At 42.3% G+C, this 15564-nt stretch overlaps 1 protein-coding gene across 1 annotated transcript in view; it reads left to right on the top strand.

Annotated features, from left to right (window-relative positions):
- LOC124554941 (argininosuccinate synthase) overlaps positions 1–15564 on the top strand; it is a 154419-nt gene that overhangs the window by 88294 nt on the left and 50561 nt on the right. Inside the window, exon 5 of the mRNA XM_047128641.1 lies at positions 8624–8769. Coding sequence (XP_046984597.1) covers positions 8624–8769 — 146 coding nt within the window. The remainder of the gene's footprint in view (positions 1–8623; positions 8770–15564) is intronic.

Below are 15564 nucleotides of genomic sequence, written 5' to 3' on the forward strand. Positions count from 1 at the left end.
TGTGAACGAAATACAAGTATGCTATACAATATATGGTGTTATTTATACATATGACTCCGCTCTCTCAGGAATGAGCTTCTTCGATTTTGTGACATCTGTCTGATTTGAAAACGACGGACGAAATTGCTACAAGTGAAACGATCGCCAATGACAGTTGTATTCTTGCTTGTCACAAAGATTTGTCCGTTTTTTCCGAATATATCGCGATTTCCGAGGGTGTGGTTAGGCAGAAATCTAAGAAAACATCTTAAATTTCAGCGACTGAAATATTTAGCTATTGTTCCTGGGATTTCTGAGGATCCACTCGTTCATGGGAGGAGCTGGTGTGAGTGTGACGGTTGGCTTACTCGAAATATGCTGGTGGACACGTACATGTCGTTTTGACATCACTCTCGAGCAAGCGCTGCCAGTGTGGTATATGGGTCCTGCAACGCACTTGTCGAGAAAGCAGGGCGTCTGAATAGCTTCTCCCGCCCAGTTAAGCCCACTCTACCCTCCGCAGCCGTACTGGCGTTAAGCTCATGTCGGGCAGACCACCACCATTTATCCGAATTAAGCAAAGACTGGACCATTATGTGCAGCTTGGAGATTAGCCCCGTCCCCCAGAAGCTGGAAAATCTGCACTCGCTCACACTAGCCGACGTTCGTGGCCAGACAAAGAGGACAGAGTGACGTAGATCTGTTTACTTGTTCCGTAGCTGTTCAGAGTGGCTGTTGTCGTGCTTCTTGGTCTCCACCACGTCGAGTAAAGACAAAAAATGGTTTAAATGGCTCTGGCCATATGGAACTTAACATCTGACGTCATCAGTCCCCTAGAACTTAGACTACTTAAACCGAACTAACCTAAGGACATCACACATATCCATGCCGAGGCAGGATTCGAACCAGCGACCGTAGCGGTCGCGCGGTTTCAGACTGAAGCGCCTAGAACCGCTCGGCCACCCCGGCCGGCTCAAGTGAAGACAGTTCCTGCCCGTTGTATCCAGAGTTCAGTATTTATACATTTATTACATAACTGTGTCTGGTTTCCAGACAATGTCGCACCAAGGCGTAGTCTGTTTTTGCAACTGCCTCGTTAGGTTGTGTTCTTCAAGTCTGGTGCACATTTACCTATCTATTTTCCTTGAGCAGCGTTGTTTGGAAATCTGACACAGTTATACTAGACAGTGGGCTAATAACGCCATATATAGGGCCAAACATTAAACAATTACTGAAGCAAATGGCAAAAATGTGTGTTTTTACATGTAATCATACTCCACCAAGTAAAGTCAACAGTAAAAATCTCATTTAATTTTTATCCTTAAAATATTACTCAGAAGTAGCCGATTAACCAAAAATTTTGTTACATTCAAATTAATTACAAATATATTTGTATTAACTTTATCGACAACTCGGAACTATCTTGGTGATCCCTCGGACGCAACTAGTCTTTCTTCGCGAGTGATCGTAGATATTATTTGTCTACGGTGTATGGAGACAAAACTGTGGGGCCAAGTACAAGGATTTTATGGAGTGACGAAGTACGGTGCATGTAAATTGTAAATTTGTGGTAAGATCGTATGGGACAAAGCTGCTTAGGTCATCGGTCTCTAAGCTTACACACTACTTACCCTAACTTAAACTAACGTACGATATGGACAACACACACACCCATGCCCGAGGGAGGACTCGAAACCCCGACGGGGTGAGCCGCGCGGTGGGCACCATGTTATGCTTTGTATACGATATTTACTTGAGTGTGTTGTGGCTACAGTGAATTCAGTACAGATGGTGTGATGCCCCGCGGAAGTGTTTTTCACAGATGAAGAGTGGAAATGAAAAATTATCTAAGTGCCATTAAAAAAACGCCTTTTCAGTGTTATTGTGTTCTCGGTACGCTGTTGCATGTCCTTAGACCTTATCCAGGTGTCAAACTACGAAGAAAGTCTTTCAAAATTGTGTTAGCAGATGGCGCATGGTGTCTGTGCCAACCTGTGCTTCCGTGTGGAGTTCCGAAGTTTAAAAGATATAAGAGGTGGTTTTTGTTGATTACAGGTTAACTAGTTAAAAATAAAATACTGTATTTCTGTACATGTATTATCACAAATAAAACATAGTGCCTCAGTATTAATGGCGCCTGAGACAAAAACTTTCTTCACTCTATTTTGTCGAAAACTGACATTTGTAAAGCCGTGGCTGTGTACAAGATAAAAGCTGATTCTTGCAAAGAAAAAAACAGCAACCAGCCGCTATTAATAACGTTATTTATTTACACAAACACGGCTTCTACTGGTTTGAAACCAACACGTTCGTCTACAGACGCCTGTTCACGTTTATATTACATTGATGGTTGTTTACGTTAGATACTCGCTGTTCTTTCCGACAAGTAATGTAAACAACAACAAATGTAATATAACGTGAACAGCCGTCTGAAGATGAACGTATCGGTTCGAAATGGATAGCGGCGCCATTTGGGTTCAAAATGGAAGGCTCTATTTGTGTAAATAAATAGCATTATTAAAAGTGTTGGGCCGCTGTTTTCCTCTTTGCAAGAAACAGCTTCCTTTTGACAACTAGAACCAGTCAGTTTTTGGTATGGCACTTAAAACGTTGTTAATAAAGTATTTATTTTCTCATTCATTTCATAATTTTTGGCGGTGATGCGCTGAGCAACATAATTCGCTGGTATCAGGATACTTTCTCAATTTTACGGATACAAGTCAGCTACGCATAAACAGAGATACATTGCTTTTTCATTTTCCTGAGAAATGTCAGATTTGAAGAACTTAGAACGTTTTCCATTTCCACTCTTCAAATGATTTCGTCGAAGTGGAAAGCGAGAGGAATGTCAAGCCAGTAACGACATTCCCTGGCGACGAAATTTGTTTTCCTGTACTAAATAACGGCTCGGTTAATGTAAAAGACAACGGAACAGCGAGGGTCACGCCCATTGACCTACAAGTAAGGTATGCAATGCACGTTACTTTGGAAAGAAGGCGTCTAAATGATGTGAATCGATAAATTAGCGGTAACTGCATGATCTGTATTATACTCGATTTACCAAGGCTGCTGTATAATGGTGTCGGCGTAGTTTTTGAACAAGAAGCTTTCGATATATGCGAGGACGGGGGACGGCAGGGGGGGGGGGGGGAGGGGGGGGGGAATGATTCGCGGTGTTATTCACCAAAGAATCCTACACCTAGAGTCCAGTCAACGATGTTAAAATTGTCTACAATTACTGCGTCCCCTCAGAGCTGTGTGGCCAGCGAACAACCCGTGAGAGAGGTTCTGGACATCATCTCCAAAGTGCGCCCATGCTGTGGTTTGTAAGAGGACGGGGCCTAGACCTGGTGATATGGAACGTTATTAATATTTTGGAAGACGAATGGCGACTTGTAAGTAACCTTAAAAATTTACAGTTCCGACCTGTCAAAAACCTGTGTAATCATTTTCTTGAAAGAAAAACACCTGACTACACTATATTTTTTTTCTTTCCCTGAGAGTTACGGGGTTGCGGGCAGCACCCCTTCCCTGTTTCCGGGCATGGGCACCCTTGCATCGTCGTAGTTGCGCATTCAGTTGCCGGACCTGTTAATTTGAAATATTACGTACAGAATGGCAAAAACCCTAGTGTTACTCGCTGACATCTATTACAGGCCGCCCATTATCTGAACAATACTGCGATATTGTATAAATTACAGAAAATACTATTGATTGCATTTAGCATGAAAAGTGTTATTACCATCGTGATTGTGGTGTCAGGACGATCGAGAATGAAAAGGAAAAGGTGAGTAGAGTCCCCTCCCCCTCCCCCCCTCCCCCCTCCGTTCCTTCTGAAGTGATGTCGCTGGAGTCTCTTTCTCCTGTTGAACTGTAAATTTCTCACCAACAGTGATTATATACAGGGTGTTCGGAAATTTCCGTTACGGACTTCAAGGACTTGTAGAGGGGAGTGAGTAGATAATATTCCGAATATTTTGAACTGGAACCCATGTCCGGAAACGTACCGTTACCCTGCTACAACCATTTGAAAATATGTTGGTTACGCGAGTACAAGTAAGTGGTCAGGCGTGACCCAGTGAATCACTTGTTTTACAGTTCCGCTCATTAATTGCTGAAGAGATTGCTCGTGTACTCGTTGACAGGTTCTCTTCAACGTGATGCAGTACAGCCTCTTCTAGTTCGGTTGCTGGTCACAGTGATGGTACCCTTTCTCGAAGCAGTTTTGTAATTGTGCCGAAAAGGGTATGCGATGGAATCGGACGTTGTCGAGAACGGTCTTGATAAAGGCGACGAGCAGCTCTTTCATTACCGTGAGCTCCGGCATTCAGAAGGATCATGTCGGCGTATTCTGCAAACGTGTACTCAACCAAGTTACTCTGACACTCAGCCCGAACCAGATCAGAGAGATAGGATAGACGTCAAAAGACTTCAGCCGATCTGACGTAAGTGCTTTTCCCCCAACCCCCAACCCCCCCCCCCCCCACCTCCCACCACCATGACTAGCCTGTTGCATTGTGTGTGTGTGTGTGTGTGTGTGTGTGTGTGTGTGTTGTGTATTGAACTTGGGACCTAGAAACGACGAAGAGGCTTCGTCCTCGCCAAAGCCCTCAGTGGTTCACAGCCCCGCAACAGACTACAGCAGTCCACTCACCCCACCGCCGCCCCACACCGAACCCAGGGTTATTGTGCGGTTCGGCCCCCAGTGGATCCCCGCCTCCGGGAACATCGCACACCAGACGAGTTAACCCCAATTTTTGCGTGGTAGAGTAATTATGGTGTGCGCGTACGTGGAAACAGTGTTTGCGCAGCAATCGCCGACATAATGTAACTGAGGTGGAATGAGCAGAACCAGCCCACATTCGCCGAGGCAGATGGAAAACCGCCTTAAAAACCATCCACAGGCTGGCCGGCATACCAGACCTCAACACTAATCCGCCAGGTGGACTTGTGCCAGGGACCAGCACGCCTTCCTGCTCGAGAAGCAGCGCGTTAGACCGCGCGGCTAGCCGGGCGGGCTAGCCTGTTGCATACTTATATAGCAAATGTGGTGTCACCGCCAGACACCACACTTGCTAGGTGGTAGCCTTTAAATCGGCCGCGGTCCGTTACTATACGTCGGACCCGCGTGTCGCCACTGTCAGTGATTGCAGACCGAGCGCCACCACACGGCAGGTCTAGAGAGACTTCCTAACACTCGCCCCAGTTGTACAGCCGACGTTAATAGCAATGGTTCACTGACAAATACGCTCTCATTTGCCGAGACGATAGTTAGCATAGCCTTCAGCTACGTCATTTGCTACGACCTAGCAAGGCGCCATTACCAGTGTGTATCGAAATGGAAAGCATGTACAGTCAAGAGCGATGTTCTCCAATTGTGGATTAAAGTTAAGTATTCCAAGAACTACGTTCTTTTCTTTATGGGATAATTACTTTACCTTGTTCCAGACCTCACGCCAATCTGCGTGAGCTTAACGCGTGCCTTTCGGCTACCTCCGAGTGGCTTGGCTGTCTTGCCACGCCACTACAGCAAACATGTTTTCAAACGGCTATAACACGGAGACGGTACGTTTCAGGGCAAGGATCCCTGTTCAAAATATTATGTACTTACTCCCCTGTACAAGTCATAGATGTTTATAACGGATATTTCCGAACACTCTGTATAGATGAATTACCGTAATTATAAACATCTTGCAGAAGTGAGGAAAGCAACTACGACGCCACTTATCAGTAACGTCAGATACTACTATCATGCTCCATACATTCTCAAATAATGTAGATGGAGTTTCAGGAGAAGTCTAAAGCATTTGGATGACTCTTTTTCTTATGTATACCGTACAGACAGTGAACAAACTCGCAGTAGGTCTCAATGTGTTGTAGGGGCCCTGCCATTTCTGTGTTTTTTTGTTACGTTCAGTTCGACCAATGAATGACAACCATGTATTCTATAATTTCCAAAAGAGCGTTTTTTTTTAAATTACAGTGGGGGGAGTCATGAAATGTGCAATGATGGACTCTCAGACAATTAAATATTCGGATGAGGTACCCCCCGGGACAAAACATATCGCGAGTTACAGAGCAGTTTAAAAGAAACCATCTAATATCGAAATCTGAATGTTAATTCTTTCAATGCGACAGTGTTCAAGCACATGTACCAAAAGCTTGTATTGACTACTCATAGCTAACTGTAGTGGGCTCCGAAATTACTGACCATCCTCTTTATGTCCCTCATCTTACTTCATAAGAAAGCCATAGTTCCTTACATGAAATATAAGCTGAAAGGCTTTCAACAGCTGATGAATTCTTATATGCAGCGGATGATGGAAATAGACGGTTAGAAGGCACATACTGAAATTTTTAGAAGGGTAAGGCACATTATCGAATGTAGTGAAAATGGTTTTGTTTCTGACTCTACTGTGTTAACTAAGAAATAACTGTGTAGTGTACTGCTCAGATTCGTTCGCTCAAGTCTGAGCTGCGTTTTGGTATGTGCTTGTTTCGGTGCAGTTCTCCGTTTGGAATTGTAGCTTCTCCTCTGGTGTTAATATTCATAAGGTGTATTTATCAACATGTTAAGGGATTTTTCATAAAGGTCCGTACTATTAAAACGAGACTGACCTATGAAATGAACTTTATAATTTGGCACGCCTTCTCTCGAACATCGACCACGAGGATAATGACGACATACGCTTTCCATTCTAAACACTTCGGCAAGCAGCGCTGCTTGTAAATCTTATACGTAAAAAAGACTTAAATTCACGAAGAAATGCAGGTACACTACGTGAAATGAGTCTGTAACATTTTTTGGTAATTTTTCATTTTGAAACTGATCGAATTGCTCGTTAATAAGTCACAGCAAAAGGTTTGGAGTGTCATAGAGTGAGTTAAACTTCGATAAAGTCAGTAGAGGACGTTGAACTACAGTGTTCATACGTGTGATTTATGTAAAGCGGTTAATGAAAACCCTGTAACAGCCCAAGTTAATCCCCATCGACACGCAAGTCGCCGAAGTGGCGTCAGTTTGAAAGGCTTGCAACAGGCGAACGGCCTACCCGACGGGAGGCCCTAGCCACACGGCATTTCCATTTCCAACAGGGTAACTGCAGTTAATAACACCATGCATTCAGTTACATGTCCCTAACGTTGTTTAGAAAGATGCAAAATGTTTAGTTTTTTGATGAGTTATACTTTAACACCTCATTTATGCATTCCTTCAAAAATGAATTTTTTAGATACAATTTTTTATGTAGAAAAGGGAAAACAAGTGTTTGTAAGGAGCAGTGAACGTAATAACGCCAAGTTGAAATTCTCTCACATTTATGACACCCGACGTCCCATACATTAGCAAAAACTGTGAAAGGAGTACAATTGTAACCGATAATGGAAGTTATACATTCAACAGTTATGGAAACAATGCAAGATTTGAGCATATAACGAACTTCTAATTCAGTCACTTTAAGTTCAGCACAGCGATCTTCGAACAGTGTACACAGACATGATTTTGTTACAGATCCATTATCATATATTTCACGATACCATGTTTTATGTTGTGTCCACTGAATGCAATCCTTCTCTCCTTTTGTCGTAGAAGTAGCCGCCACAGTCACCGCTGTATAGACCCTTATTGCAGGAATTGGAGGGCGCTTTGATTGAGGTTTCCTTGCCAGAATTTGCAAGACAATATGCTGATGCTGCTAATGAATCAGTATTAAACAACTCTCTTTTGAGAACTGTTGCTTTGGATTACGGTCATGTTTCCTAGGTGGCGTCTTCCATTCATCCTTGTTCAGCCAGTCTCGAAGAATTCTTCGTGGGTTGTTAAATGTCCTTGAAGCCACCACAACAGTAATTCCAGATCTAACTGCTTGAATTGCCTTTCGTAGATCCTCGGTAGTCCACTTTATATGAAGATTTGGACAGCGTTTACCGATATCATCGCCTAGGTGAGAAAAATACAGAAAGAAGAGTTATTAACTGCAGGTGTCTTATTAATCTTTTTGCCAAATGCATTGAAAAAATATTTAAATATTTTAAGATCTATTTATATGCTTCAATACACGAAAGAACTTATTTTAATGACATAGTAATCGAAACATTAAATGAGAATAACGTTAGAAATTTATACGTATCTCCTTTATCTCACGCAAAACATTCAGTGCCAACAGAAAGCAAATCTCCAGCACGCAACCTCACTCTGACAGCTGTCCGACTCTCACTGAGGTTGCTGTTGTGGCAAAGACGCTACAAGCAAGCAGTGGAAGTGCACCGTTTGTTATTTGTTACTTACACGATGCTACCACCATGGGAATCTTTCCAAACTAGCTTTTAAACTACACACAGCCTTAAAACCTGCGTTGTTATTACCTTCAGTTACCCTATGTTCTTTAGTGCTGTACTCACGAATACCATAAACGTTTCAACTGCTGTTTTGCAGTAGGTCTCCGCTTATAAACAGTGTATTTAAATCGAGAGCGATAAAATTTCAGACAATTCGAGTAAGTAATTACAGAATACGGTCGACTTTCCTTCACTACTCTCCTTTACGTGATTGAAACGAACGACTTTTATAATGTAGAAGATGTGAATGAAATGCTTTTTTCATATTTTTCTGCGTTACTCCGACATCAATCATTTCATTTTACAGATACTGGCTCCTTGGAGAATAAAGGAGTTTACAGACAAGTTCCAGGGAAGACAAGATTTGCTACAGTACGCTGCTGCAAATAACATTCCAGTATCAGCCACAAAGGAAGCACCGTGGAGCATGGACGCAAACCTAATGCACATCAGGTATGCTGCATATTGATTGTCCGATAAGCTTCAGAAAGCAATTATTCACTCTATGAACACAATTAAGTTGCATAACTGACACATGCTGTTACCTCATCACATAGCGTGGAAAATTGCCTCCCAGGAGGCTGGATAATTAATTTCATCGTATTAGACATAAAATGCTTATGACATTTGATATAAGAGAGCGAAAAAATTCTACATAACTTCATGTTATCGCGAGGACGAGAACGGTAACACATGGACGAAGTGAACACTCTCAAGATGCGATGAGAAACAACTGTTTCGCATTTGTATAAAGTTATTTTGAATACGCAGCTATATGAAACATATTTTATTACAGTCAGCTTTGATCTCTCATGAAAACCACACATTGCATGTTGTACCACCACACAGCGAGACCTTCGGGGGTGGTGGTCCAGATTGCTGTACACATCGGTACCTCTAATACCCAGTAGCACGTCCTCTTGCATTATTGCATGCCTGTAGTCAGCGTGACGTACTATCCACAAGTTCATCAAGGCACTGTTGGTCCAGATTGTAACACTCCTCAACAGCGATCCCTCAGAGTAGATGGTGGCTCACGCCATCAATAAACAGCCCTTTTCAATCCATCCCAGGCATGTTTGATAGAGTTCATGTCTGGAGAACATGCTGGCCACTCTAGTCGAGCGATGCCGTTATCCTGAAGGAAGTCATTCACAAGATGTGCACGATGAGGGCGCGAATTGTCGTCCATGAAGACGAATGCCTCGCCAATATGCTGCCGATATGGTTACATTATCGGTCGGAGGATGGCATTCAGTATCGTATAGCCGTTACGGCGTCTTCCATGACCACCAGCGTCGTACGTCAGTCCCACATAATACTACCCCAAAGCAGCAGGAAACCTCTACCTAAGGCGTTCAACGTGACCAGGTTGCCTCCAAACACGTCTCCGACGATTGTCTGGTTGAAGGCATATGCGACACTTATCGGTGAAGAGAACGTAATGCCAATCCTGCGCGGTCCATTCGGCATGTTGTTGCGCCCATCTGTACCGCGCTGCATGGTGTCGTGATTGCAAAGATGGAGCTCGCCATGGACGTCAGGAGTGAAGTTGCGCATCATGAAGCCTGTTGCGCGCAGTTTGAGTCGTAACACGACGTCCTGTGGCTGCACGAAAAGCATTATTCAACATGGTGGCGTTGCTGTCAGGGGTCCTCCCAGCAATAATCCGTAGGTAGCGATCATCCACTGCTGTAGTAGCCCTTGGTGGGCCTGAGCGAGTCATGTCATCGACAGTTCCTGTTTCTCTGTATCTCCTCCATGTCCGAAAAACATCGCTTTGGTTCACTCCGAGACGCCAGGGCACTTCTCTTGTTAAGAGCCCTTCCTGTCACAAAGTAACAATGCGGACGCGATCGAACCGCGTTATTGACCGTCTAGGCACGGTTGAACTACAGACAACACGAGCCGTGCACTTCCTTTCTGGTGGCATGACTGGAACTGATCGGCTGTCAGATCCCCTCCATCTGATGGGCGCTTCTCATGCATGGCTGTTTACATCTTTGGGCGGGCTTAGTGACATCTCTGAACAGTCAAAGCGACTGTGTCTGTGATACAATATTCACAGGAAACGTCTATCTTCAGGAGTTCTGGGAACCGGGGTGATGCAAAACTTTTTTTTTATATGTGTACATAGATCATCTTCACGGTATTTAAAAAATATCACACATTAACTGCGTATCATGTAACTCTGAGGTACCACATACATCGTAGCTAATTTTTTCTGTGGTCCTGTGTTATAGACGCTTTACTGTCGATACTTCATGGAAATTAAGTCATAAGCATAGAACTACAGTGAATATGAACGCTGATTAATGGTAAATGGTGACCATTTATTAATAATGAAAGATGCGTTTCTGTTATGTTTGCCACCTGCTGTGTCCCTGTATTGCATAGAATGTATCAGAGGTTGATGCAATTGCGGGCTCCATAGTAAGTGATCAGTACTGCCCAACGCCACTATGGAGCAGACCATGCAGGTTAGCACAGACCATGGACGGACGTTTCGACCGAAGGAAGATTGAAATGCAGCATTTCGTATGTATGAAAGTCGATAAAGGAGGAGGAGATTAGTGTTTAACGTCCCGTCGACAACGAGGTCATTAGAGACGGAGCGCAAGCTCGGGTGAGGGAAGGAAGGGGAAGGAAATCGGCCGTGCTCTTTCAAAGGAACCATCCTGGAATTTGCCTGAAGCGATTTAGGGAAATCACGGAAAACCTAAATCAGGATGGCCGGAGACGGCATTGAACCGTCGTCCTCCCGAATGCGAGTCCAGTGTGCTAACCACTGCGCCACCTCGCTCGGTAAAGTCGATAAAGATAACAGCTCCGATTGACAAGGATGGTGCATGGAATCGGCCACGACCTTTTTCAACGAACCCTCTCACCATTTCTACCTAACTTCGTTTATTGACATCATTTAGTAACCTGTATGTGACAATTCTGGAGTTACTGTCTTCCAAAACACTTATTTCAGTACTATATTAGTCCACTGCATCTTGTTAACTTTATGCAGTTCTTTCCCTATGTAATCATACTTACAACATAAATAAAATTTCCAGTACGAATGTAAGTCATAACACTTCGAAGACTGCTTTGATCACAGAAAGCGCTGATCAAAACTCAGCCACAGAAACGCCGTGTTCTAAAAAATATAGCATCTATGAATGTAGAAAACAAATGTTCTTGGTCGAAGGATTAATTTTTTCGTAGGTCTTGCTTATATTTTCTTATAGATTGTAGCATTTCCTGTTTAAATTGTTACTTAAGTCACATAATTTATGGTGCTCTTTCTTTGTGTTCCTGTCTACCATTATTTATTTATTATGTGTATATATTAATGAGAAATTAATAATTTCATAAACATTTAAGCACAGTTTTTCAGTAAAATAGTTCTGGGTGTTTGACTGCGTAATTTGCGATTAAACTACCGACGTTTTGACTACTGGTACAGGTAGTCTTCATGAGGGTGAGTGATGAGAACTGCCTGCAATAGTAAACGAAACGTTGCTAGGTTTATCACATATGACACGATCACACCAAAAATAATGTTATTGAAACAGACTACAGTCGTGAAAGTCTACAGTGTTATATTGAAGTAAACTTCAGTATTAGATAAAAACAACAAACAAAGTAAGATTATTTGTTTCTTTAGCACATAAGCTAAGAACTTTGCAAGAAGATTCTACATTGCATTGTAATCATTTTACTTTTTTATGAATTTTCGTACTTCTTAATTTCAGAAAGCTTATGAATATTATGTGACTCATAACAGATCCTGAACTTAAAATACTAGCATATCGGAATGCTTGTTTGTATTAAATTGCCTCTATTTATGTCGTCAATATATTTTTTATTATTTTATATTTCCATTCGATTTTAATTGTCTATAAAGTATTTTAAATCCTGAAGATTTGAAAATCAGCTTCTTTTTCTTTATTTCTTTGCTTCTTTACAATCGTTAGTAGTACTTTTTTCTACACTGACGAATTTGTATTGATTATTTTAATCTTCTTTCTCACACTGAAGCGTACATCAACACAGGCTTAACTCATTCATTTATTCTTGAAGAGTACTCTAAAAGAATTTCAGTTTTCTCTTGAGTTTATTTTTCATTATTTCTGGAAATCGTTTTACATATTTCATATGTCCTGTTCTACTTAGCTGTAATGTTTGATTGTACATTACACAGTATTTCGTATGAAAGGACGTTGTTGTCCTTAAATCCTACAACACTCGTAAGCTGGGTATTCTATCACTTGATTTCCTTCTTTGTAAAGAAAAATTGTAGGAATTGGTATTGAAATTCTGTTAGGTGCAGTAGGCTACTCATTTACGTTTCTTTCACAATTACGTCTTTATGTGACCTATTTTGAGACACTGTAATCTGCTGCAAATTTCATCACACAAGTAAGTAATAATCTGAAAACTCTTCGAATGAAGCACATAACGTGCTAAATCGTCTGTGAATAAACGATAAATATTGTCTTGCACGAGTGGAGTTTCGATTACAAAAAAAAAAAAAAAAAAAAAAATGGTTCAAATGGTTCTGAGCACTATGGGACTCAACTTCTGAGGTCATTAGTCCCCTAGAACTTAGAACTAGTTAAACCTAACTAACCTAAGAACATCACACACATCCATGCCCGAGGCAGGATTCGAACCTGCGACCGTAGCGGTCTCGCGGTTCCAGACTACAGCGCCTAGAACCGCACGGGCACTTCGGCCGGCTTCGATAACAATTAGTTCAATGTAACATGTTTTGTCAGCTTGCTACAATGAAAACGTTTCACTGTTTTTTTAAATTTAAGAGTATCTGTCAAATTTGTCCAGAATTTTATTGTTTCTATATCGACACGCATTTTGCGTAATTTTGTTTGGTGAAATTGTTTCATTCAGAGCATTTTGAAATGTTGTACTATTTTTCCGAAATGATCTGTTCTTTTATAAGGAAATATTAGTTACGTGAGTGTTTAAATGTCTAAGCCACGTTACATTATTTTATCGATCTGTTGGTTGTTTGTAATTCTTCAGCTAATACGCTACTTATGTCACTTGCACATAATTTTAATATTATATATTAAGAGGGGTACCCAAAAAACCGGAATTATTTTTTAAAAGCTAAATATTTTCAAACTGTTTGCAAGACAATCTTATCCCCTTCAAAATACTCTCCATTGGAACCAATACATTTGTCCCACCGCTTCTTCCATTGTTCGAAACATTTTTTGTAGTTATCATTAGAAAGGGCTGACAGCTCCTCCCTCGTTTTTTTCTTGACCTCTTCAGTGTTGTCAAATCGGTGTCCTTTCATGCCCTTTCCATGTGTAGAAATAAGAAAAAGTCGCACGGAGTCAGGTCAGGCGAGTAAGGTGCTTGGAGCATCGGAACCATGCCATTTTTATCGAGAAACTGTCTAACAGAGATGGCCGTGTGTGCAGGAGCACTGTCGTGGTGCCAGCAACCCTTTTCATTCCCAAATGTTCCGCTAAGATTCGCTGAACCGAGCTCCGAGATAGCCCACTAATCTCTCACAGTTGATCAAATGTCTGTCAACTGTCTGTGAGCACAAGATCTCGAATTTTTTCAATTTTTTCGGCGATTCGGGCAGTTGATGGCCGTCCAGAACGAGGTTTGTCACAGTCGATATTTTGCCATTTTTAAATCCAGCAACTCACTCGTACACTTGAGTTTTTCCCATAACATCATCATGGTAAGCTGTTTGAGACATTAAAACAGTTTCAGCAGCATTTTACCGACTATAAAACAAAATTTCACAGCTGCACGTTGTTCACTTAACGAAACAAGAACAAAACAGAACTAGCAAAAACAATCACTGCAGATGAACAGAACAAGCCAGGTCGACAACGCAGCTGGCACTGAACTGGCAACGAGCTGCGTTATACAAGCCTGGCGGCAGAAATGCGTTCATGCGTACTTCACAAGCTTCGTTCGCAGCAATGCAATTTCTTTTTTTGGGGGGGGGCTACCCCTCGTATTTTATCGATCTTTAATTTTAATATTTTATCAGTTGTAGTGATTATATGCTTTTATGCCTGGAAACTTTTAGATGCATTTGAAAAATCTCTTTTTTTTTACATTTTTTGTTTTTCGCGTGACGCTCCCTTAGGTTTCCTCCAAATCCTTATTTTTCTTTCATGTTTTTCTAATGTTGTCGGAAAAAAAAATTATCTGCCACTGATTGTATTGTGCCGGCCACTGTGGCGGAACGGTTCTAGGCGCTTCGGTCCGGAAGCGCGCGGCTGCTACGGTCGCAGGTTCGAATCCTGCCTCGGGCATGGATGTGTATAGTGTCCTTAGGTTAGTCAGGTTTAAGTAGTTCTAAGTCTAGGGGCTGATGACCTCAGATGTTAACTTTCATAGTGCTTCGAGCCATTTGAACCTTTTTTTATTGTACTGTTGTACTGGAAAGAACTTGTCTTAAAAATGGCGTCTGTAGCGGAAGTGCGTTCCAACCAGACACCTCTCACGGAGTTTCTTTTGCCGGAAAACCAAAGCATCGCAGAATGTCTACGGAGACCTGGCAGTGAACAAAAGCACGGTGAGTCGTTGGGCTAGGCGTGTTATCATCGCAACAAGATCGCAAAAACCTGTCCCACCTCCCGCGTGCTGGTAGGCCGCACACAGCTGTGACTCCTACACTGTTGGAATTTGCGTCCACTCGTTCGAGGTGATCCGGGGGAAGGGTTAGAGAACGTCACCCGCCATCATGCGTAGTGCCAACGGTGAAGAACAGACGAAGCGGTGTTACAGCACGGGCGGGTTTTTCGTGATTAGTGTGTGATCCCGTTATTCCACTTAAGAAAACGTTAAATGCAGAAGATTATGAATACATTTTATGCTATTGCATGCTGTGTACGTTAGAGGAACAGTCTGGAGGCGATTACTGTATCAGCATAATGTACCCTGTCATAAAACAGCATTTGTGAGGCAATTTAAATGCAATGGCCAGCCCAGAATCCCATACAGACGTATGACACAAGTGACACCCAATCACCTGACCACGTTTGAAGTCCGTGAGTTCCGCGGAGTGCCCCATTCTACTCTCTCACAATGTCTAATGACTACTGAGGTCGCTGATATGGAGTACCCGGCAGCAGGTGGCAGCACAATGCACCTAATATGAAAAAGTAGTTTTTGGGGGTATTCGGGTACTTTTGATCACATAGTGTATGTAAAGCACACATTTTCAGTAGGCTCCTAACTCTTAGAGCCAAAACGTAGGAT

The sequence above is a fragment of the Schistocerca americana genome, chromosome X (assembly GCF_021461395.2).
Source record: "Schistocerca americana isolate TAMUIC-IGC-003095 chromosome X, iqSchAmer2.1, whole genome shotgun sequence".
Taxonomy (NCBI): Eukaryota; Metazoa; Arthropoda; class Insecta; order Orthoptera; family Acrididae; genus Schistocerca; species Schistocerca americana.